The following is a 27,451-nucleotide window of genomic DNA, read 5'->3' on the forward strand; positions in this document are numbered from 1 at the left end:
CGTTTATAAAAAAATTAAGGGTCAAAAAAGAAATTTGAGGAACGAATTATACTTTTTCCCATAGGTTATTATATTCGATTAATGCACCTGTTTTAAAGAACGCATTAATCGAGGGATTGCCGTACCTGTATTGAGTTATACACCCTTAAATCCTACCTTTTATTAAATTTCATCCAGTAATTTATTATTATTATTATAACGGTGTGTTCATGGATTCAGTCGACTCATCGTAGGAGATCCTACATTGACACTAACCATTATTCACACATTACCTATCATACTTCTCCTTAAATAAATAAAATACAACCACCTCTAGCAACGCATTCCACACATGCACCATCCTTCCAGCAAAAAAATCTACTCCTAACATCCTTGTTAACCTATTATAACCACACTCTTACACAATCTCCAGGAATGGCCCCCCGTTCTCTTCCTTCCTGCACTAGTCTTAAAAGTCATCAGTATCAATTCTATAAAACCCCTTTAATAACTAAATACAGTACTTCTATCATATCATATCAAAGACTGAAGGTCTGTGGAGCCCACAGACCTTCAGTCTTTCCTCATAGGAAACATTCCACAGACCTGCAACAATCTTTGTAACTCGCCTCTGAACTAGTGTTGCCAAATGAAAATTACTAAAAACAGCTAAATCTTTAAAAAAAAAGCTAAAAAGGAGTTAAAAATAAAAATTTGAAGCTGAAATTTTAAAAGTAGTAGCTAATACTTTTAAGTTACTTACTGTATTCAAGTTGAAGTGATACTTGCATATAAGTGACTAAATACATCTTCCATGTGGTCTTCTGCGCTTAATTCACCCACGTTTTCACTTAGATTTTCAGCTTTATTACATGTGGCCATCGTTCCAATATTACTCAGTGTACATGCTGGTAAATGATAGTCTGCACAGCACTTATTGCACTTATTGTTATGCCATACTTGACTGACAAAATAGCTGTCAGCATTGGCAATTCCATCTTGTTTCTTAATTTAGTTTTAACTACATTCATGGAACTAAAAATTCGTTCAATTTCCGCATTAGAATTTGGCAGTATTAATAAATTTATTGCACACCGAGCAATTTCTTTAAATGGATTCATTCCAGATGCATCTTTATATTCTCGTACTTCAGTCCAGAATAGCTCAGTGTTTTCTTTATTTGTCCATTTATTTAAGTGGATAGTATTGTACTGGTATTCAGCAGCAGCAACATCTTTTTCTGTTTTCAGCATTATTTCTAAGATGGGAGTAGCAGGTTCTTTTATATGTTTTAGGATATTGTCAACAGAAAAAGAAGACACCATTCTTAAAATATTCAAGTTTTCAGGCAACCTTTGCTTAGGCTGTTTGAAGAGACCAAGAAGAAACTATCTTGCTCTACTTCTAAGATTTCGCTCATCATTTTGCGTTATTTTCTTTTGTATCATCAACTCTGAAATTTTTCTTTCAAATCTGTAACCAAGATTTGAACTGGGATCCAAATTGTCATCAATCTCTGACTCTAGAGGGTTGACTGTGGATAATGGTAGCACTAACATATTAGCAATAGAGCGAATCAAACGAGAAAGGTCTTCACATAATCTCATCTTATCCGCACTGTTAGATTCAAAAATTTTGTTAACTTGCTGAACTTGAACTAGAATAGGATGCAAAAATAAAAGGTACAGCAGATTCCTTTCATCTTTGTACATCTTCCACAAAATTTGAGCTTTGTAACATTTCTCAGTCATACTGGAAGTGAGTTTTTAATTCCACCCACTAGCTGAGAATTCTGTCTACTGCAGGTTCAATGGAGAGCCACCTTGTTGCACAATTGCTTACAATTTTCAGAGGAGCATCATTTTCGTTGATAGTTTGATACAGCTCTTTGTATGCTGCTTGTCTTGAAGAAGAATGTGAAAACCACTTACGTTTCGGCAACTAAAAATTCTAATTTTCTTGGGAGAGATTCTGCACAGGTGTGAGACATTGCCAGTTGTAATGAATGGCATACACATCTAATTAAAATTAAGGAGGGAATATATGCCTTCAGTTGTTCATAAACGCCATTATTGACACCGTTGTCTGTACCATTTGCAATGAGATTTTTAATGTCCAGTTTTTTGGTCAAGAGTTCTTTTTTCAGTGCAGCCACAATACCACTAGCGTCACACTTTTCTAGAACCACCATGCTCAGAAATGTATGCATAATTTTGTTGAATTTCCTGCTATAATAAATGATGGCTATTCCTAAAATCTTATTCACTGTGATATCATTCGATTCGTCTATTAGCAAGCTGAAATTTTCATCTCCAATGTCCGCAATTAGATCTTCTTTAAAGTGCTCACTTAGAATATTCTTTACAATTACAGAGTACTTAGTTCAGTGCATTTTTACCTTTGGCATAATTTGACTGTCTGGGATGATATTTTTGCAACGATCTACTAGATGATTGTAATTGTTGAATGATGAGTGACAACAAAGAAATAATGCTAACCTACCTTCAAAGTTCGCGGTCTCATCAGACTTTTTCAAAAGCATATTTGTAATAGAAACAGCCTTATATGGAACTGCAGCAAGGTGTTTCTTAGTTTTGCTATGCTTTACAAGCTGACAATATTTAGCAGCTATATCACATCTGCAAAACTTATAGTGGCCTTTTGTAGCATCACCAGGAACTTCACACAACCGTCTACTAAACATTCCCATTTGCAACCACTCGCTTCTAAATTTTTGCTTGTAAGCTTTATTTTTCTCTTTGCTCATTTTTGAAGAAGGGTATACAACTCTTTACTGCAACGAATTATGATCAGTCTTTGAAAACTTCCCACTCGCTATCATAACTACCAACCAGAACACTGTGCAAAGACTAACTTGGAGCGCTGATATCAACTTTAAAACGACAAAATGGTAGACTGTTGGGCTACGTGACTGATTGACATCATCATGCATTTGAAACGTGTACGATGCTCGTACCAAACGTACAATACAATTCCTTATCAAATGCAAACAACTGGAAAACTTTTAAAACAATTTCTTTAACAGTAAGTTATGAAAACAACTAAAAAGAGCTGAAATTAGTTCTGAAGGAGCTAGATTTGGAGCTAGGTGCTAGATTAAAATTTTTGGAGCTAGGGAAGAAAAAAAAATGCTAGATCTAGCTCCAAAAGAGCTAAATTGGCAACACTACTCTGAACCCTCTCCATCATTTCTTCATCACCAAGAAATCCAGGTGACAAGATCTGTGCGCAGTAGTCCTAGTAATGCCTTATAAAGTGGAACAATAACTTCCTTATCCCTACTTGTCAGTGTGTTCTTCAACAACCATGTAATTTGATATGATGTTTTGGCAACGTTTGTAATATGCCCTCGAAACTTAAGAGGTCCACAACAACCCCCAAGTCCCTTGCTTCGTCAACTTCTTGCAGTTCAATTCCATTAATATATTGCACAGCATGTGATCTCATCCTCCCGAAGTGCATCACCTTACACTTAGCCATGTTAAACTGACAGCCATTTATCTTAGTCCATACCTCCAGCCTATTTAAGTCATCCTGCAAGATATCTGCATCATTTGAATTGACTGTCGCTTTTCCCAGTTTTGCATCATCAGCAAACAAGTGGATATTTCCTTTTAAATTATTTCCAATATCATTAATGTACAAATTAAATAATAGAGGACTGAGCCCTGAGTACACCACTAGTCACCTGCCTTCTACTGGACTCAGCTCCTCCATAAACCATTCTTTGATATCTGTCCATCAGCCTCCCTCTAATTGTTTTATATAATTTTGCAATATTTTGTCATATTTTGCCCCTGTCAAGTCATACTGAAACTAAAATTGAGATGATTCGACAAATTTTTGCAAGGATCCCAAATGCCATGTCACGGCAAGTAACTCGGCTTCTTAGAAACCTGCTTACTGCGTATGATACGGCGATTAATCCTATATGCATTGTCTGCATGTGCATAAATTTGCATGTGTTCTTCTGACCGATTTGCCTGATCAAAAAATCCCTGCCGTTTCTGTATAAGGCCGAGTAACTCACCTTCAGTTGAAAAGGCTTGAAAGATTCTTTGCATCCTAGACGGGATTCGAACCCAAGTCTTTACAGCTGAAGAATCGCCGATACCACTAATCTATGGAGGCTGGATTCTAAATGCCCACGTGTGCACTAAAATTCATTGAGGTAAGACCAAAAAATAAATATATACGTACCTACGGACTGACCCGACAAATGTCTATACTTTGCAAAACGCGCCAAAAATAATGTTAAATAAAGCGAATTCCGTACTTCGTTTTTCTTTTTGTTTAAAATGATACAGCAAACAGAAATGAAATCATCAAGTAGTCATCCTTTACACGGATGTTTGATTTTTTTCCCCCTTCTCCGAAAGTTCATTCGCATGATTAGCGTATATTCCAAGACAATCAGGTGATTGTCTGGTTTGATGATGATTTCACCAGGAAGGCCACGCCACGCCACATGTAAACCTTCGGTTATTCATTACAGAACTGGGGGAATGTCGTCATCGTCGAATACGTTCGTCTAGCTGAAACGTTTCCACCTTATAATTGAAAGTCTCACGTGCATTACGTGAACTATCTTGTTCCTTCTCATTTCCCCTCCACCCACCCACACACTTTTCCCCTTTTTGAAAAGGTGGTATAGTTTGTGTTTACAATATTTGGTTTATAAACAAGGCAACCTAGAGTCGTGTTTGTTTTTTTTTTCTTTGTATAGCAAAATTTTGTACGAAAACATTTGTTACAAAGAAAGCTGCTACCATTTCAATAAAATCTTTGAGAAAGTTTTTTTCATGAACAAAATTGCATAATTATATCTCATTTCATTTTTATTATGGGTTGAAATCGTAAAAGTAATTTATGGGCACTCCGTACAATTAGATTGAATTATTAAACGGGTTTCTGCTGACTGATGATCGGCTACATTGATTAATCACTCTCGTAGATGTTGTTGTTTGTCCAAAAGTCGTAAATCTAATGGGTAATAGAAAAATAAAAGCCATAATTTCCTCACTTGTCTCTGTGCGTTTTTACTTATTTCCGATGACCTGTGATATTCAAAGACACTTTGTATAGCTCACATCAAGATTTACCTACTTTCTGATATGCAGGCGGTATATAATAAAGCGTTAACAGGTGGTGAAATAAAGGATAAACGGATGTGTGGGACGCCTATCAATAATTTAACCAGTTTTTCAAATTAAAGCTTAGAAGTCGTCGTCTGCTTGTTTTAGATATCATGATTTTTTTATACAAAGCTTATTCGTCGTATTTCAAGAATCGTTAGCTGTTACTGATCATTCGTTGTCTCCAGTTCAAAATATTTAAATTTTATTATCTGTTATATTATTAAAGTAAGTATTATATTATTAAAGTTATATTATTAAAGTAATTTCCTCACTTGTCTCTGTGCGTTTTTACTTATTTCCGATGACCTGTGATATTCAAAGACACTTTGTATAGCTCACATCAAGATTTACCTACTTTCTGATATGCAGGCGGTATATAATAAAGCGTTAACAGGTGGTGAAATAAAGGATAAACGGATGTGTGGGACGCCTATCAATAATTTAACCAGTTTTTCAAATTAAAGCTTAGAAGTCGTCGTCTGCTTGTTTTAGATATCATGGTTTTTTTATACAAAGCTTATTCGTCGTATTTCAAGAATCGTTAGCTGTTACTGATCATTCGTTGTCTCCAGTTCAAAATATTTTAATTTTATTATCTGTTATATTATTAAAGTAAGTATTTCTAATTATTATTAAGGATATTCATGATGTTATATTAATAAATATTTATAAATAATGTGGCGCTGTATTTTTAGTGCAGTATTAAACAACTCTTGGTATGACTGCGAACTTTTTTTTTTTTTTTGTAGCTAGGCTAACGAAAATAGAAACACGAGTTCCTTTGCTGGGTTTAACCGCTGTGTTACAAGACTTCGTGGTTCCTCGTGTCTCCCTTTCAGTGCTATTAGGCTGTCACGAGATGACTATTAAAAGTGCCAGCCTTCTTTCCTGGGAGTATTTAGTGTAGGATTTAGTGTCGTGCTACAGGTGAGTCACACCACCAGATGATGACTGTGGTAGACAATTTACTGACAACAACGCCAGCTGGTTATGGGTTATTTATAGCCAACTGGAGGTTGGACCCATCTCCAAATGGGTGAACTGGATACTTATGAAAAAGGCAGTTTCGCTCTTCGCCTAGTAAAGATTAATCTCCTCGTAGAGAAGTGATGTAAACTAAAGTTAATGTTCCATCGTTATATGCTTTGTGTTCAAGTAAATGCATGGTGGGATTTAAACTGTTTCTATCACATAATCAGAACCAAAAAAAAAAAAAAAATAGCAAAGTTTGAGTTCGTAGAAAGGTGTGTTTTATCCTAACTAGTTTGAATGGAAATTGGTTTCCAAAATGGAAATATATCCAAAAGTTTCCACAAACGGAACACTTGGCGACTCTGGTATTGCCACCTTAAAAAGCATACCTTTCTTAATTGAGGAGAAGGCTAGTATAACTCGGTTGTAGACGCACAGATAAATGGGTGGAAAAGCAACGTTATTTACTTCTAAATGCCTCTTAACAAAAATTCGTTAAAAACACAGTGGTAATCTTATTACCATTAAAAAGAATCATCTGTAGAACATTCTGTGTCAGTGGACGAAAACAAACATAATAACATTAAAAATTTTTGATCTCGAAGAATGAGTTCTTGAAGATCTTTTTGAAGATTTTGACGATTCCGGTTTCCTTATAGAAAAAATGGCCGAAAATTTGCAGTGTTTTTCGATTCCCTTACTAATTCCATCCGGAACCGTATTAAAAAATAAAACGTCGAAATGTTTATGTTCCGATGATTTATTAACAGTATCACAACTTTAAAGAATAGAACAACTAGACTGAAAAAATAAGTACATAATTTTAAAGAAATTATAGAATAAAAATACCGCAACTATCTGATGATACGTTTCAAGTTTATGTAAGATCCTTTTATGTTTACATAATAAAATAATATTTATTTATTTATCTTTGCATTGCATTTAGCGTCAGGACCATTCACTGAGAAGCCTGTTATCATTTCTATGTTAGTACTCTTTTATTGCTCACAAAATGTGAATCTCAATTAAAATGCCATCATCAGGGATTTATGCCCAGTGTTCTGTTCCGGTCCCATTCCATATTTTCCTTGGTTCTCCAAATAACACGTGGAATTGGACCGGAACAGAACGTATATTTTATCCAATACTGAGTCTAGTTTAAGTTCTTTACGTATTTCTGTGCTTTTTTTTTTCTTTTTTGTCCCAGAGAATATGCTATCCGTGGTAAGAATTTCATTTCTCCGGTTTTTATTATTATTTTTTTTGTCTTATTAATTCCATATATGATTACTATTATACTTAGAAATTATAAATCCGAATTTTTTAAATCAGAAGACAACAAACGGTTGAAAACAAATCTAAGTTTTTGATAACGACAACTTGATATAGCAGTGGTGTTCAACCTTTTTTTACTACGCGAGCTACTTTTCTGTAAAAAGTTATTCGGCGATCTACTCTCTTATATAGATCATGTTCCCCAAACCTGATATCTGATTACGCACAAATGAACAACTAAAAATAAACTAAAAAAAAAAATACACAACTAAAAACTTTATTTGTGTATTTAAAAATTTATTTATCACTTTTAATTATTTTAATACAGAAAAAAAAATATTGGAATAAAATATTTATTTCTCTATTTTGGAAAACCAAAGTTACAAAAAACAACAGATTGATTACAAACTCACAAGTTACAGGAAATGCTGGTTGATTTAAAAAAAAAAAAAAAAAAGTTAATGTGAAATTTGGCATTGTTTGGACCTCGCTGACTATTTTCATAGTCAAGTTGATATGAAGAAGTGGCCAATTGCAGACAATCATCCAAACGATCATTTGTAATTTGGTTTCTTAATTGATTTTTTATGACGGTCATATTTGAAAAAGCGGATTCTGACAATATGTCGATCCGAAACACGACAGAATTTTTCGCGCAATATAAGTTAATATTGGGAATTTTTCATGTGCATACTTCCAAATGACTTCATTGTTTATTGATTTTAGATGTAAACTATTCTGAATGTCTATTATCTCAAGTTCTACTTCATCTTGGTTTATATCAAGCAACCCACTAATTTTATTTGAAATTTGTGATGTTCAAGTTTTCTTGAAATGGATTATTGATAAAAGATACAATCATTTCAGTTTTATTAAATTCTTTAACTCTTGAATTTATTTCTTCCTCAACTAATTCTATTTCACGAATAAATTCTTTTAAATCATAGCGAAGCATTTGTTCAAAAACTTTTAATAAATATGGGAGATGTCTAAATTCGCGGTCATTTATATTTTTCTTTAATAAAAATAAGTATTGTTGGAAAGTTTTTATTGAACTTAGCATGTCAATTAAATTTTTATCTCTACTTGTAACTCTAAATTTAAATTGCTTAATTTCATACAGAAATTTGCTAAAAATGATAAGTGTAACAACCATCTTTTATCACTCAATTGTGGATAAATATCTCCTTTTTCATCAAGAAAAATATTTATATCGTTAATTAATACAAGAAATCTTTCTAAAAATTGACTTCTGCTGAGCCAGCGAACATTATGGTACAACAGAAGTTCCCTATCATCATCTGCCTGTAATTGAAATAACCACCGTTGTAGGGCTTTTCCTTGAACAGAATTTACAATTTTAAATGTAATATCCAAAACATCTTTTGTGTTTAATCTTTTACTACACAGTACTTGTCGGTGAATAATACAGTGGTAAGTTAAAAAATCTGGATATTTGTCATCGTTTTTACATAATGAAATGAAGCCTGATTTATTACCTATCATTGCAGGAGCACCATCAGTAGTAATAGACGCAAGTTTAAAAAGCGGAAGTTTGTGTTGTTTCACAAATTCATCAAATGCAGAAAAAATGTCTTCTTCCCTAGCCCTTCCCAATAATGGTATAATTTTCAAAAGTTCTTCTTTACTTGAATAATCTTGAAATATCATGCGAATAAATACCATTAACTGAGCAATATCAGTGAAGTCGTTTGATTCATCAAATTGTAATGAAAACGCAACACACTGGTGAATGTCTGATATTAACCTGTCCTGGAACTTTTCTCCGGCAATTGGAACTCTTCCTTTCGGCAATTTGAAACCTTGTCTGCGGCCTAGAAGTAGTCTCTCTCTCTCTCTCTAGCAACGTCTCGAACCGAGAAGCTCCTTTCTGGAAGCAGGAAAATTTCAAAAGAGTTATTTACAAAAACATCTAATACAAACTATACCGAGACAAACAAAGTTTATTTTTTTACAATATTCAAATTGGACTTAACCTAAGTAAAAATCCGATGCACTGTACTGCTTTGGAATATTTAATATTTAAGCTACAATCGAATTTTTACACTTTGCTTATAATCGTATTCACTCGGCTCGCTGTTTGACTTCCACTGATCCAAATTAATTCATTTACCCGGACTTATAAGAAAATTATTGATTTGACAATTAGTAATACACTTAAAACGAATTAAAAAGAATACAAAATAATGATTTAAAAATATTATGTTTTCAGTTTTAATTAAATTTGTAAGTAAGAAGGAATACACAAGAGATCGACCAAAAATCACTCCGCGATCGACGGGTTGAACACCCCTGTTATATAGCATATATAATTTAGTGAAATACAAAGCATGAGTTAAAACACAGCGTTTAAAGAATAATTCATTCCTCTGTCATTAGCTGCTGTGTTAATGATGAACAACCCAATCCAGTCTTTAAAAAACGCATTGTCTTCTAGTATAAATATTGCTTCTTTCCAGAATAACTATTCATCTTATACAAATTTCATATCCAGCCATCATAGGATCCCGTTCCTGCATTTGGGCGTAGACTACTAAACATTTTTAGATGAAACCTTGATTCAGTTCCAAAGAGAATAAACAGTCCCGATTTTTTATCAGCTTACTTCATTTTCTGTTAGATATAAGTATTTTTATTATTATTATTATTATTATTATTATTATTTAACACTCCCAGGGAGTCCAAAGACTCATCGAGGGAGAGTGTGCCAACAGCATCGAACGATTGACTCCCTTCCAACTACTACCATCGTTCAAACTTGCTTAACTTTTTGCGTGAGCCATTAGTAGCAGAGGCCCTACCAATCGACCAACTTTGCTGGCTCCGTGATGCCTTTTCTGCAGTGTTTTGTTCCATGGACTGATTAACTGAATTGGCTTCTATAATTCATCCACTTTCCTGGAAATATACTCAGGTATCAATCTTTTATGCGAATTCCACTCACGAAATGTTGCAACCCTGTATTACTCTGGATGGAATAAGCAGCGCCGTAACGAGGGCGTGGCTTAAGAGACGCCCGCCACGGGCGCAACTAGGTTTGGGGCGCAAAATGTACAAATTGAAAAAAATAAAAATAGATAAATAGATATAAAAGTCCGCTATTTTATATTGTATTTTTAAATTTCGGCAATACGCCGCTTTATACACACAAATTCTGCAACACACTGCAACTCATTTTGATGGGGTTAATAGTAAGTATTTGGCATATTACATTTAGTAAAATTTAACTTGTTACATTTAAAATTTTCAAATTTTTTGTTATTTTTGGGTTAGAGAGGCGCAAGTTAGACACTTGCCACAGGCGCTCATACCCTGGTTACTGTACTGGGAATAAGAATTAAATAGTTTTGGAAATCTGCTCTAGATACCAAACCTCAAGCTCCCAGTAAGCCAAGTACTATACGTAGGTAGTTTAATACCGTGGAAATCATCACCACCTAAAGACATTCACGGGATTCGAACTTCTAGTCTACTGGTCGGAGAGCTGCCATATTATCGACTCAGCCAACCAGGTTGGCCAATCTCATTTTTTCCTTACCTCTATCCAAGTATAACTCAAACCTCAAACTACTCTTTTCCTGTATCCTTGAAAGATCATCTCTCCCTGCTGCAGTTTTTTTTTTTAAATAACATACAGTTTAAAAATGGGACAAGTTCCTTTCATTTCTCCAGCCTTTACTAACATTACTGATATGTTATAGATTTTGTGTGAATTGATGGAATAATAAATATTTATAAATAAAAATAAATAATATATGGTTCAATATATTAGTACGGTAGTTAGCAATATCACATTGCAACAGCGACTGCAAAAAATATTTTTCATTTTTAGTAGTAGAAGAATAAATAACAATTCAGGCCATGTTTATTTATTGGAATATTAAAAATGTTTATTACACACAATTTTTCACATCATGCTTATATATGCATATCATCATCTAAAAATAAAACACTCGCATTACAGTCTCATTAAAAGTCAAGACTGTAAAATGCTGTTTACTGTGTGTTATTACTGGTCTCATTAATAGCGATCATCCGTAACATTTTCTAATTAACTCGGTCACGTGTGACGTTTAAAGAGATATCTCCACTGACCGCTAAATGGCGCTGTTGATATTACTAGGCAGCATTGCTGGTAGATGCAGGCGGAGTAGAATGTGCTGAATCATTTGTCATATACGAGCAATGTCGGTGCCAGGTTATTTTGCTCCCTAGGCAAAGTTTACAAGTGTGCCCCGTATTTCACATGTTGGATATTTTTATTTTTAAAATGAAATTTTAAATATAAAAAATAAAAATTATTTTGGCATGCTTTATTAATAATATACAAAGCAGTATACAATATGTATGATATACGAAAATCAAATTTTAATTTTTCTTGCCTTCAATTTTGCAAAATTTTCTACCATTTCCTTTAAATCTAGTGTAGAAGCTAGCTCGTGTTCGATTGAAATTGTTGCCAAATCTGTTAACCTGTTTTGGGACATTGTTGAGTGGAGAGCGTAGTTTCTCAAAGTTTTGGGACATTGTTCAGTGGAGAACGAAGGTTCTCAAAGTTAAAACTTGTTAAAATAAGTTTTAACTTTGGGAAACTACGTTCTCCACTTGCTACTGAAACTGGAAGTGTCAGCAGAATTCTTAGTGCAACAAAAACGTTGGGTATGCAGTCTTTTAGGTTAAATTAATAGGGCTTTTTTTTATTTTCTTTTTTAATTAATTTGAAAATTCTCTGTTATAATTCATTTACAAAAAAAAAGTTATAAAATACCGAAATTTAATATTTTAAAATGTTAACGTTTTAAAATATTTATCTTAACTGAATTTCAAATAGCGGTAAGTTCAAATCATTTAGGTAAGGAACAAAAAAGAACCAAGAGTTAAATAGTAAAATAGTGTGATGTGTGAGGGATAAGGAAAAAGAATCGACACCTAAATCATATATCACTATTTAATTTTGATATTTTAGTAAAGTATGAATAAAGCATAGCTTGAAGTTTTACGCCCTAGGCTGTTGCCTAGGGCGAAAAATGGTAACGCCGGCCCTGTATACGAGTATGTTCAAAGTTGCGGCTTGCGTTACTGAATCAATGAAGTGTGATTTTATTCTGCAATTTCTGCTCGTTGAAAAAGTAGCAAACTTCAAAGAACAATGCATTCGCATTTCTGTTTTAAATTAAGAGAATTACAGCGGAAACTTGCTTTCTCAGAGGAAACCATGGATATATTTGATTCGTTCATAAACGGAGTGAAGTCTGTTATTGCTAATGTGTAAGTCCATCACAGGCTCTGAGCAAAACAGACGAACACGTCACGCAAATCAAGGAACACGAGATTGTCATTCTAACACATGCAAGTACATATTTAGAATTTTTAAACGCCCTTTAAAACGATCCTAGAATAGAACGATCGTTTTATTTATTATTATTATTACTGGCCTTCCACTAGGAGACATATCTGTCTTATCTAGGATAGTAGCAACATGAATTCCAGGAATTACACACATTGATATTTATACCGGGATGTATACGAACTACTACCAGATGTGTTCAATGTATTTTATATTAAATGCATCCCGAGATCCTTGAAGGAACTCCAAAAAGAATCTCGCTGTTAGATTGCCGCCGAGGTGAAAGCTTTGGGAAATTTTTATGCGTCAATTCAGTGTTTTCAGACTGAATTACTCATTTTGCGGAAAGAAAAACTTGGTTTTCGTCGAAGAAATCTTTCGACTTCTGAGACCGACCAATTCTCGACTGCAGTACGGAGATCTTTAGTTTAAAAACCTCTAGAAACGGTGTTGGAATGAGATTTTTTCCACCAATGGTGCCGTTATCTAGTTCATCTAACCTCCACGGAGACAATCTTTATTGATTCGGGATTCGGACCCACTTCTTTTCAGAAAAAGAGCATCGTCTCTACTGATTGCGCAGTTTCTGAGAGCTGCTTGTATTTATGACTTAAATTGTTCGCTAAATTATTTGAAGTTTTACATACTTTATCGATCCATTTTTTGACAGCTACTTATCTCTTCCTGAAATTGCTTATTATGACTAGAGACGAATTTTTTCACTGGAATTTTATGATACCAGAAAGAGAGCTCTGCTGGCTAGTTTTTCTATTTGTGAAGAAAAGCTAAGAACAAGCTCTGGATATAGATTTCCTAACCCGAAACGTGAGTTTAACTGACATAGAGCAGCTGACTAGAAAACTTTTCATCAAACAGAAGACAGAAAGGCACTTGCCGCCATTTTGAAGACACAGCGTACAGCACTACCATCGAACTCTTTTCCCGAAAATTCTTTTGGGTCTGCTTGCTTGAGAGTTTTTGCTTCTCAAATTAGGTGAAGCAACTTTCAAATCAAGTAGTCCACGTCACTAAAGACATTTTTAGTATAATTTAAATGTAAAACTATCCGCTAATTAGTCTGCTAAATACAGGATATAAAATATATGCAGGAATGTTAAAAGAGAAGCTAAACAGTTTCCGAAATGACCGATCCTGCATAGATCCAATTTTTACTCTAAAATTATTAATAGAAAAGAGAAGAGAATTTCAAAAAGAAACACACGTGGCCTTTATTGATTATGAAAAAGCCTTTGACAAAATTAGTAGATAAAAATTGTTTAAAATATTAATCGATTTAAATATACCAAACCAACTTTTACAATCTACTCAAGAAACATATACAAGAAATAAAATAGCAGTTAAATTAGAACACATCTCAGAATGGAAAGATATATCAAGAGGAGTACGACAAGGATGTAACCTCTCACCTCTGCCTTTCAATATATATATATAAATGAAATATTAACAATCTGGAAACAGTATAACCGATTTGGTATAAAAATAACCCCACAAATGAAGATAGATACACTACTATTTGCAGATGATCAAATAATATTAGCTACATCAGAAGATGATTTATAAAGATCATTAAAATCATTAAATGATATCTCAAAACAATATAATATGACAATATCTAAAGAAAAAACAAAAATAATGGCATTCAAAGGAGAAACGCCATAAGAAGTAAAATAGTGATAGATAATAAAATATTAGAACAAGTAAATAATTTCAAATACTTGGGATGTGATTTACCATACGAAGAAGAAAAAGACATAGACACTAAAATATCGAACTTTGTCAAAGTAAATGGCATAATAAATAATATATTTAAGCCGTCCGTAGTGGAACCATAAAATAAATGAAGAAATTTTACAATCCATGAATATAAAACCAATTAATTACTACATAAGACAGTATAAACAAAAATGGCTAGAACATTTAAATCGAATGGACAACAGCAGACTACCAAAAATATTATACAGATATAAAATAAGTGGAAAAAGAAGAATCGGAAGACCAAGAAAAAGATGGCATGAGACAACAGGCCACTTAGCCTAAAATCTTTGTTAAGAAGAAGAACTATCTGTCACTATTGAAACGTTCGTTTAGGGTTTTGCTTGATGATCATATTATCCATTCTAAACATTTTATTATATTAAACTTGAATATTGTGTCTTTGTAATTTTCTCTTCAAATATAGTACATAAAATCCAATTCAAAGGTTCTTTACGTATTTAGAAAGAACTTATATTGAATCATACTCACGAAATGATATATATACCTGGTGGACATTTATATCTGCGTAGTCCGAGGTTTAGATAATTCAATTATCTGTTGTAGTGACCAAATATGATACATTTTTAGGCGTCTAATAAACAGGAAAGTGTTATAATTAAGATGAAAAGCCAAACGGCTATATTTTCTGCCGAAGTTAGTTAAATTAAGGGGATAAAAACCCTTATTATTTTACAGCCAGTAAAATATAAGTAAAATAATAAGGGATCTTATGAAACTCAAAAACTGCAATCTACGAGTTTCATGTCGAAAAACTATCGGCGAATCCAAGCGTAAGTGACCACTTGGTAGTACAACACCAAGGCAACTCGAAGCACAGGTGGAGCAAGATCCCTCACTATCTTTGATATTTTTTCATAATTTTCTCACTTATAACACTTTCCTGTTTATTAGACGCCTAAAAATGTATATATAGTGTGTTGTGTGAGGGACGAAACCCGAGTTTCCGGGAGAAATAAAACCTCTACCTTCGTATGCTAACTCACCTTTAGTCGAAAGAGACCAGATAAAGATTCCTCACGTCACTGACGGGAATCGAACCCAGGTCTTTCCTATTAAAAATGAAGCTTTGGATACAGAATTCCAAGATGGTATTATTCAGCGCACAATTGTAAGTCTTGTAAAACGAGAGTTCACAACAGTTTATTTCCTGTTATCTTTTCATGTTTATTACATTTTATTTGATTTATACGCCAATAATCTTAATTTATTCAGCAGCATATTTGTCTTACTGACAGTTCCAGTCGTTTCACAAAGAGGAGGTCATTTTCTCTATGTTAAAAACTGCAGGAACTGTATTATTCTGACAATTTCGACACATCTAAGCAGAGAATAAAAGTTGATTCACAAAGCACATCACCCTGTATTCATCCTATAGTACTAAATTAATCTTCTATAACAGTTCTGTGCAGTGGATTAATAATGCCTATTGAACATCAATTTCGCAATTGCGCAGGATCAACAAATACGAAGACTAAAAACCAAAAACAGTGTACTGTAATTTATTGAATGAATGATATAATAGTATATATTATTTCTTTGTTATTATTTTATTATTAATTTTATTATTTGGCCTTTAAGGAAAGTGCCCAGCAAAATCCCGTAACCATTCATAGCTTATTGCAGCAAGAAGAGGAGACTAGACACGTTTCATTTAATGATGAGCTAAAACCACTCTCGTTACAACCGAAAAATATTTGTATTTAAAATTATTTTAAAAACACTGTTACAAACTGATTTCTTTTATGTATTAACGTTACACAGGACTTTTATTACATTATAATATACAAATTTCGTAATAATCTGCTTGCGAATCTCTGTGATTCTGCTTCTGTACATCGTAAACTTGATTTTAAACGCTTATGAGATTTGCTTTGTAATTGAACTGACCTGATTTTCCTTCTGTTGAGATTACACAAAATGCATTACGAATGTAATAAATATGTTTATTTTTTTTCCCTTTTTATTTTATAGAAAGAAGACAGATGACAATCAGTGGTGGGAATTATTTGACCAAAACACGTCAAGATTTTATTATTACAACGCTACCACACAAAAAACTGTTTGGCACCGGCCTCAGAATTGTGATATTATTCCATTGGCAAAATTACAGGTAAGAGGGAAGGGAAGAAGATATTTTTACTGTGAATGAACACTTTTAAATTACTGGAGGAAGTGTATTTCTATTTATTTACTTTTGCCTTTTTTCAACGCAGCGATAGCAGTAGGCAAACACAATAGATACCTTATGGGCATAGGTGTACAGTAAACCCTCGATTTAACGGACTATAGGTGCTAAGGGGAATCCGTTAAATCGCAGCTTTTTTAAAATAAAAATATTTGTAACATTATACTGCAATTTTATCAATATTAGCACTGTAATAACAAAAAAATGGTTTTACACACACAATTTTCACACTTTTAGATAAGTTAATGTGAAGTTAATGTTCGATGTTGAGGCAGTTGGTTTAGGTAATCCTGCTTTGAAAAAACTATCAAGTTTTTTTTGAACTTTTGAATTCTGCTGTTTTTTTATAATTAATCCCCTAAAATTACGAAAATGTGTGTAATAAAACTGCCGCAGAAAGTTACGGCATGCGACAAAAGAACCTATTATAGTGCGATTGGTGTGATCACGTCCTAATCATTCGCTGAACATGTTTTATGAGCGGTGAGTCATTTATGTCGGCTAAATTACTGCATATGATGGCCTATTCGCCAAAATTTGTTAAAAAATAACAGGACATTAATAACAAAAAAAATAACCTGTTAATTTAATTATAAGCAAATCTTGGTTAAAAGCATTTTAAAATTAACAGCGTGTTAATTTTCACATGTGACATACGGACCGGAAATTTTGTCCGTTAAGTCGAGGATTTACTGTATACTGTTTGAAATTTGATAATTTCTAATCCTTAAAATTAATCAGACGATATTGATAAAAGTTTGGATTGATCAGGATCAATTTTGTTGTAAAGTGATTAATTACTTTAGAGCCATTTTAAACAAAGTAACCTGGTCGGGTTATACACCTCTATTTGTGGTTAGTATCTTACTGTTGGCAGCATGCCAAAAATTTTACTGTGGTATTATAGAATTTATTCTGGAGTTTTAATTAGCAACATTGGATTAAAGATACTTTCATTTGTGTATTTTATGCGTTGACTTTGGCGTTTAATTAAAATGTTATGTGAAGATTGCTGTTTTTGAATTCTGTGATTTAGATAAATGAAGCGAAGGGGACGGAGAATCTAGCGTTTACATATCAGTTTCGCTAAACCACAGTAGTGACAGAATATGCGGCTCGCTTGCTGAGTGTTTCTTTCTTTAATTGAAAAGGGGGATGGTTAATCCCGTTCTATTTTATAGCCGGGTCCGAAACTCGGATCGAAATCCATAGAGTTTCATGCCGAAAAAACTATCGGCAAACCCAAGTGTAAATGATCACTTGGGTAATACAACACCAGGGCAACTCCATGCAAAGGTGGAGCAAGCTCCGTCACTAACTTTAATATTCTCTCATAATGTAAAACCCAGCTCCTAAGAGATGTATATATATTGTTTTACATTATGAGAAGAGGTCACTACCCAGACCGGTTTCAACCTTTTTTGAGGTCTCATCAATGAGTAGGTAGACCTGGAATATCAAGATTTTTAAGTGAACATGAACTTACATACCTCTACTATCGAATTCCCAAAGTGATGTACTCATGTATTGTTAATTACTAAGATAATAAGCCGAAAGGCTATTTTAATAGCAAAGGCTATTAAAATAGCCTTTTGGCTTATTATCTTAGTAATGTTTCTTTCTTTCTTTCTTTTCTTTCTTTTTTTTTTTTTGGAAACTTTTTACATGGAACTTTTTCAAGCCGCTTCAGATATACAATAAGCAAGGTAGGAGTAACCGCATGAGGTGATGAAATTTATCTACCGTCCCAAGATATTCACAAATATCCATGCCCACAAAGAGATTTGAACCTACAGTCTGTTGGATGGTTAGTTATTTGGTTGGTTATTTGAGCTTAACGGCCGAAGCAACTCAGACTATGAGGCCAGTGTATTATGGGCTGTTAATTGCGTGTGTTCTTATAGCCGGTCTGTCTGTTTTGCGGAATGAAAAACCCGAATTTCCCGGAGTGCGGGAACCCACCCTCCGTATGAGACTGGATAACTTACCTTCAATTGAAAAGTTGTCATAAAGGCTCTTCACATTCTAGACGGGATTCGAACCTAGTGAATTCGAAACTGGAGAGTGAATACGATATGTTCACTGGATCAGCTAGGCAGGGAATGTAAATTCCATTTATCGAGTACATTTTTCTTTCTTGTTTCAAAAAACAAAACAGTAGTTCTGAGTTAAAAATCGAATCCAGCAAGGCACTAAATACTTATTTGTAGGTTACTTTCATTTCTGTCACCGATTATTACTTAGTTTCTTTATTTTATATATTTAGACATCCCAAAAGGAAGATAAAAGTCAACTAACAAATTATTCCATTGCTGTCGCCTCAGTTTTTTTCGATAAAATAGTGAACGATATCATTAGCAGCCAATTTCTTCATCATCTGCAGGCTTTATCACTACTTAATTAGTAGCTAGTATTAATTAGATGAATCTCATCGTCCAGTGTGAGACCACCGCTCTGATTACTGGAAACTTAACGTGGCTTGAAAAACTCCATGTGTATTCTCTAGATCAGGGTTTCTGGATTATCTAACTATTAATCCACCAGAAATGCTAATGTGCTATCTTTTATGAGTGAGATTCACATAAAAACAATGTGGATTCCATTATTCTTGATACACAGCACGTTCCAAGAAACTCGTGTGGTCGTTTTTGAAATTTTCAGAGTATTTGATCCAATCTTGTATATAGAGGCCTCTAAACTTACCTCCACTTATGGAATCTTCTGCCGTTCACTCATTGTTCTCTACGTGTCATAATATATGGTTTCCTCTCTTCAGGTTTCTCCACCAGTGCCAGACTACTCCAGAGTTCTATACTTTAGATGACTTTTTTCATAAATTACCTTCTCTTACTCGCCTCAAATTCTATCTATACTTTTGCTGGTAATGGTATACACTGTTTCCCTTCCTCATTTGAAAAACTGTAGTACTCAAATGTTCCATCCCTCGATATCTTTCATAGCTAATGCCTTTAACGCTCATCTCCAGTAGGTGAGAACAGCCTCGTAAATTCAGTGCTATCAAAACAGTCCTCATTTCTCGCAAAAATGACTAACTTCACTTCTCCTTCATTCTTTTGATAATAATCGGATCTCTAAGTAGGAATATATTTCTTGGCACAAACACATCTCATCCATAAACTGCTTAGCCCAAGATTTTGAGTCTTTTTATGCCCAGGGAAGTAGTGTTCAATCTTATAATACTGTTCTAACCAGAACCGGCGCTAGCGTCTTTGCCGCCCGCATGCAATTTCTATCTAAGCGCCCCTGTAACGATCCGGGCGTGTGCGGTTCTTTTACGATAATAAAAATTTAAATTATTTGAAATTTCTTAAATAAATTGTGACAGAACAGCCACACGTTGGTTCGCTAAATGTAACGAACCGGGGGGTGTTGACTATGCAGGATAATAGTTAAAAACCGGAATATTAAAAAAATTCTCAAAAGTTAAAGCAAATTTTGATAAAGCCACTTCACTTTAATCGTTGATTATAATGTTTAATTATAAATATTATAATTATAGCCTTCTCACCGACCCGATTCGCTAACAAAATTAAAATGAATTTTAATTAAAGTTAAAATTTATTTGAACTAAAGTTTAAAAAATTCTTGCATTTTGCAAGTTACTAAATTCTTAGTAACTTGTAAAAATTTTTTTATAAGTGGGACTATCTTTTAGGAAAATAAAAGAAATTCAAGATAGATGAGAAATAAGAAAAGAATTCAGAAATAATTAGAACATTTAATATAAGGTATTCAAAAAATAACATCTTTACATAATAACAGAAAATAAATTCAATTATATAAATATACTTGAATTTTTTTTTATTACAATTTTAGGGGTTTTTTTTTTTCACATATTCACAAAATTAGAAATAATGGTCTTATCATCTAATTCCGCACATATATCATTTTCAATAGCTATTAACGCCAAACTAACAAGCCTTTTTTCTGACATACTTGTTCTCAAGTAGGTTTTAATCAATTTCAACTTGAAAAAGGAACGTTCACTGCTCGCTACACTGACAGGTAAGGTTAACAGTATTCTTAAAGCAATTGAAAAGTTAGGGAAAGATAATTATTGGACACAATAAAATTAAGAATATCGAAAGGGTTTTGAATATTTAAATTATCCTTCCGAAAAATATCCCGGAAAGCACATAACTCGTCATATAGTTCTATTGCATTTACGCCTTTATTGTCGCCGTCCTTCAAGAGAATCTCTAAATCGTCACAATTTTTTCGTAAATCTTCGTTATTAATTTGTAGTAATCTATACAAGAAATTGAAATTATCATAATATGTTTTAGTTGTTCAAAACGTTCTATTAACGAACACATTGCAGCGTCTAGAAGTGTATAAAACACATTCACTCTAAATTTATCTTCTGGCGATTGTGGCTTTTCGTCATGAAGCTCGTAGTCAAATTGTCGTGTCTTCTTTCGTCGTCGAACTTCCGTACTAGTATTAAATTCTTGTTCTCTATCCACCTATTCAATCAGTTCTTTTGCCGTTTTTAGAACTTCTTTAAAATTTGTATCTGATCGATACTCTTGTAAGAATATTTTTAAGTTTTCGATAGATTCTAAAGCAAGAATTTTTGTCTTGAAGCATTTTACTCACAGGGTTTATTCTGTTAAGTAAATCATGCCAAGTTATAAAAGAGCAAATAAATTTGTAGTCCTTTATTTTAGCACATAATGTTTGTGCTTCATGCTGAGTTTCTTTATTTAAAATTTCAAAAAGTGCATCGTAAATTTCTCCTAACTGATATCGTAGAGGGCGGATTGCATTAATTTTACTTTCCCATGGCGTTTCTGATGGCTGTTTCAATGTTAAATTTTTTACGACCTTTAAAAGGATTGCCCAACGTTTGTAAAAGAATGAAAAAAAATTGTATCTTTCTTGAATAATTGCAAAGAAACTAATTGTATCTGCATTCGCTTTGGCTGCATCGTTAATGATTAAATTAAATTAAATGATTAAATTTCGGTTAACCTCTTTGTGAGCAATTGAAGATTTGGTAGCTCTATATTTATTTATGACTTTGTTAGTGAAAGTATTAGTGGAACTGTTGCACAGAGGAGTTTTTGTAAGCAAGTATCTATGGAACAAAGAGAGTGCATTTCGATGGTCACAAGGCCGTAATAGTGGTAGGTCTTTTACATGGATCATGTTTAGTTAGAGCATGAATATAATGCTCTGTATGCATATATATCTTCTTCCGAAAAACGAAGAACATGAGACTTTCAACTGTATTTCATACAGTTATTTTCATGCGTAAATTATATCCTAAGGTGAAGTTAATTTTGTTTACAAAATCTTGGAGATCTGTTAATGAACCTTGATATATTGCAAAAATTTCATCCACGAACTTGTACTGCTCTGAATGCTTAGGAATGAATGTGGCAAAAGAGATATTGTTCAAAATTCTTCAGATAATGCTTATCCAGTTTGGTGAGAGAAAACTTTCCCATCGCTGACCTTTCGATTTGTTCATATGTATAGTGTTCTTAACTAAAAGTTACTCGAGTCGATTATAAAATCATGGAGTTAAATCCTGTTGACTGGGAAACCTGTTTTTAAATAAATTCAGAATATCTTCCAAATGTTCATAAATATTTATTACGAATAGCTGTTGATTATTGGGCATACTCTGACACATCAGGTCAGATAAAACTTGGCCAGAAGAATATGTCCTTACACACTTGCCAGTTCTATTAACCTATTTTAGCGACAAAAAGAACAAGTCTAATAAGAGTAATAATTGTTGATGCTTTAAACTTCAGTGGAATATTTTAGATGACACCATTTTGCAGCTAATATTACTCAATCTTGTTATGGATAAGCCCATTTAAAAAAGCAACTAAAACAGGTTAGGTAAGTCATCAAACACGTTTATGTAGAATTTGAGGAGTGGTATTCAAGATATAAGACATTTCTACGAAATGATGTTAAAACAAAAAGTCGCAAAAATGCAATTTGAATGAGGGATCTCCTTGGCTGAGTGGTTTTTCCACGTTCACATGTCTAGGAAACAAACATTTACGTTTGAATCTCGGCTGCAGCGAGGAACTTTATTAGGCCTTTTTCAGATCGTAGCAAAATTATCCTATTAGAACACAGAAACCGTTGGCAGCTGATGATTCTGTATATACTTATGTGCACAGGTCGGTTGTCTGCTGTGTAGATGGAACAGTCAAGTAGCAAACAGTTAACAGTTAGGAAAAGACGAAGAAGATGATCAATTTAAACGCAAATATTCTAAAAGGTTTTGCTCTTAGTCCAGCTTGGAATCTTATAGTAACGCAGTAGTAGAATTATGAGAGTCTGAAAAGCTGCAATTGCACGTAATTCATTTTACGCTTTGTTCAATATACAATATATTTGTCGAACTATACTAAACACTAGCTTAAAAATCCATCAGAAATTTAAAGCCAAGAGAAGTGTTATATTTAGTTATTTCTACTGGATCACCACTAGAAAGAAACATTGCCAACAGAAAAAATGAATAGCTCCTAGTCGCCAGTCACCTGTCATATCAAGCTATGCATGATACTAGTAGATGTTGGGCTGATAAGAATACTTAATCAAGAGATATATGAATACTTTTTATTAACGTCATATTAATAGAAAAAAAAAAGGAATGTACTTATTGTATAATCTTGATTTATAATTTTCTAATATGTTAAAAAAAATAAAATTTACATGAGCGTCATCTTTTATATACATTGAATATACGTTTTTATGTCATTCCTACTTACAAGGGGTAGTGATCTGACGCCGGCCGATGAAATTCATCAATTTTTATTTTATTTTTTATGTGAATCTGATCCACGAAAGGCTGCAAACCTCTAGCATATTAGAGTACATAAGTTAGATAATTCGGTAACTCTGCTTTGGATAGACACGAAACTAATTTTTTCAGCACTTCAGGTTTCTAAAATAAGCAGTATAGAGGTCTGATACCGGGCAAAGAAAATCATCTACAACCTATTTCTGGCCGTAATCAGATTCGATTTCATGACCTATTAGTTGGAGAATGGAAGCGTTATTTATTCGGCCATCAGACTGGAAGCCAAAAAGCGGTGATTTCAAAATTTAAGAATCACACACGAAGGATATAACATATATATCAATGGTATAAAACCATAAATAACTCTTACCACTCTTATTCCTTTGTAAATTGTGAAAACTCAGCTTAAAATTTTAATAATAAGTTGATTCTGTGCTTTCTCGTATGAAACTTACGACTGATAAATCATGGTACACTAAAAATGGCAATCCCGTGTGACGCCACCGTCTTTCTTAATGAGAACCTGAAGTTATGAAACTATGGTTGGCATCCTAGAGAAGGATTCCATGCTTGCTCCACTCGCTGTACTAACTAATGGCAATGAATTGGTAAAGGCATGAATTCATATACCATTCTGTTGCTTGTGATTCTTGAATTCCACTAATGAATGTTTGTAAGCTTATAGTACATAATGCTGTGGTGGGCTGAGAGTTAGGTAATTCGGAAACCCTGCTCAAGAGATTGGACATGAACCTTTCGTCAAGTCGCTGCAGGACTCCAGTAAGCAGGGTGGTGGTCTCATACACTTCGATGAAAACCATCTTCCTCCTAAAATACTTAATCACTATTAAAATATCATAGATCATCATCATCATCAAATTCCTGACATGTACCCTCAAGGGGTGTACAGAATATGATAGTACTACATGAAAAATTTACATCATTACTAACTTCCTATCTACAATTTTCCTCCAAATCAGTCTGTTACTTGTCAAGACTCCAACATTATCAGATCTTACTAAGGCGCTTTGTACCACATCAATCCACCTATATCTTGGTCTTCCTCTGGGTCGTTTTCCTGCCAACCTGGCAGAGAACACTTGTTTTGCTAATCTTTCCTCGCCCATTCGGTTTAAGTAACCATACCACCTGAGATTAGCCCTACTAACCCATTCCTGGATGCTGACAATGTCAAGTTCTTTCCTAATATCCTCATTTTTAATGTGATATTGCCATTGATGCCATCTGTTCACGCCTCTAATCTTTCTCAGGACTCTCATATCTGCGGTCTCTAGTCTTTTGTCAAGTGTTTTACTTCTGACCAAGCTCTCAGATCCATAAGTTAAAACCGGTTTGAACACTGTCTTGTATACAGCTAATTTAGTGTTCCGACTAATTTCATATGGAATAAGAGATTATTCAGTTGACTTCCTACCATACCAGCTTTGTTGATTATGTTGTCTATTTCCATATTTAATTTACCATCTTCACTACAAATCATGCCTAAGTAGCTGAAATGTTTTACTTGTTCCACAGGTTCGCCATTCACAACACAGTTGACATTTTCAACGATTATAACTATTTTCATTGTCTTTGTCTTTTTATTGCTGATCTTCATACCATATCTATTACAACAGTTATTCAATTTAGTCAGGGAATCTTCCAAACTTGTAGCAGATTTATTTAGAAGTATAACATCGTCCGCATAAAGCAAAGAGCTGACATTAACATCTCCAATTTTCATATCATGTTTAATACTACTTTCCTCCATAATGTGATTCCATATAGATAATGAATAACAGAGGGGATAATGTACATCCTTGTCTCACACCAGATTTAACATTCAACCATCTTCTTGTACTTATTTCAATTCTAACTGCTGACTTACAACTGAAATAAAGATTAAGTATTGCTTGGTATAATGCCCCATTGACACCATATATCACTGCTTGTTTCATTTAGCAATTTTTCGAAGTAATTACTCCATACTTCAAGGATATCTTTTTCTCCCCTTTTCATGTCACCTTTATCATCTCTACCTCCTTTTACAGCACTCTTTCTTCCATTTTTTAGCTTCTTCAACAACCTCCAGAATATCTTACCACCTTCTTGATATTTATTTTCTATGTTCTTGCCAAAGTCCTCCCATGACTTTTTAGCTAGTTTTACACGGTGTTTAGCTTTCTTACATTTGTCTCGGTATTCTCTAAGAGCACAAGCTGACTTATTTGTCAGGAACTTTTGATATTCTTTCTTCTTTTCCTTCACTGCCTCTTTAACTTCCTGTGTCCACCATGGAGTTCTTATTTTTCTATCTTTGCAAACAAACTCACCACATGCCTCTCTGGCTCAATGAATCATAGTTTTCTTCAAGGCTTGCCACTTAATCTCGAGGGTTTGGTTTCTGTTCTCAAAGTCTTTCATTTTTTCTTCAATATTCTTTGTGTATTTTAGTCTACATTTCACATCTGAGAGCTGTTCAACTTTTATTCGCTTTAAAACTTTCTCACATGTTATTCTTTTCAAAACGAAATTCAATTTTATCCTACTCAAGACTGAATAGTGATCACTTCCAATTTCAACTCCTCTATACACTCTGGTGTCCTGCACAAGAGAGAAAACATCACTGTCAACAATAACATAGTCAATGAGACTTTTCTTATTCCTTACCTCTTCTCTCCATGTGAATTTGTGCACATTTTTATGTTGGAACATGGTGTTAGTAATAACCAGTCCATGTCCTGAGCAGAAATCCAACAGGTATTTGCCATTATTATTAGCTTTGCTCTTTTCTCCAAATTTTCCCAAAATATTTTTGTATATCTGACAATCATTTCCTACCGTGCTCTTTAAATCCCCAACAAGGACCAACTTTTCCTTTTTCATTGTGTCAGTTGCTTTCTCTAAAGCATGAAAAAGTTCCTCCACTTCTACCTTAGTAGAACCTTCTGTGGGACCATAGGCACAAATAAGTCTCATTGTCCAATTCCCCATTCTGATATTTCCCCACATCACTCTACTTGAGACTGCCTGCCTTTCAAGAAGATTTGTCTCGTATTTAGTGTTGAATACTATGGCTACTCCTTTTCCTTGATTGTCATTGCCTGAATATAACATTTTGTATTTATTTCCCAGAAAGATCTCACCAGTTTATGTCTTTTTTGTTTCAGTCATCCCTATTATGGCGATCTGATACTTATCTAATTCCTCAGGTAGCTCCATTTCTTTGCCATTCAGGCTTCTTATGTTGATAGTACTGATCTTTAACTCTGGTGATGTTGAGTTGGGGTGTGCTTTCAGATTTGTTCCAGTAGCTGACTTTTCGCTGTTCACCCTGGTTCCCTGGCGAAAACAACGGGGGCCTCCTTGTTTAACCGGACGACGCCCCAGCCTGCATGAAATTTTGTCATGTTGTACCATCATTTTGTATATTGATGGTACAACATGAATAGCCAATAAGAATACAATTTTGTCGGCTAAATCCCAAATTGACAGCCCATCCTCGTTCGTTCAATATTCAGGTAGATACCCAACAGGGTGCACCACGAGAAGGTGAGGATTGGACATTAAGCCCTGGTCGGTTCTCCGCATTCCTTTAAAGGCTATGTGGAGGTCTCCTATCAGTTATACAGCTTTGACCCTTAAGCACCCCGTGACTCGATTTCTGAGCAATAAACATCAGAAACATTGAACCTCATTATGATTTTAAATTAACCCTTTAGCAAAAAGAACCCGGGTTCCAGTTAAGTTAGTACGCGAAGAACCGTTTTAAAGGTGTTAGTTTGCTTGCTTGGTTGTTTTTAGATTTACGGCCGAAGCAACTCAGGCTATGATGCCTGTGTTCTTCTGAACCGGGAGCCTCCTGGAGGAAAAGTCCTCCACCTCCGTATGAGTCTGGCTAACTCATGGGATGGGATTCGAAC

General features: G+C 34.0%; 1 protein-coding gene across 1 annotated transcript in view; it reads left to right on the forward strand.

Moving 5' to 3' along the window:
- The window catches only part of LOC150098484 (uncharacterized), a 314,082-nt gene that overhangs the window by 91,606 nt on the left and 195,025 nt on the right, over positions 1 to 27,451 (forward strand). Inside the window, exon 3 of the mRNA XM_090405238.1 lies at positions 16,522 to 16,660. Coding sequence (XP_090261364.1) covers positions 16,522 to 16,660 — 139 coding nt within the window. The remainder of the gene's footprint in view (positions 1 to 16,521; positions 16,661 to 27,451) is intronic.

The sequence above is a fragment of the Typopeltis vanoorti genome, chromosome 15 (assembly GCF_054136105.1).
Source record: "Typopeltis vanoorti isolate ZY-2024b chromosome 15, IOZ_Tvanoo_1.0, whole genome shotgun sequence".
Taxonomy (NCBI): domain Eukaryota; kingdom Metazoa; phylum Arthropoda; class Arachnida; order Uropygi; family Thelyphonidae; genus Typopeltis; species Typopeltis vanoorti.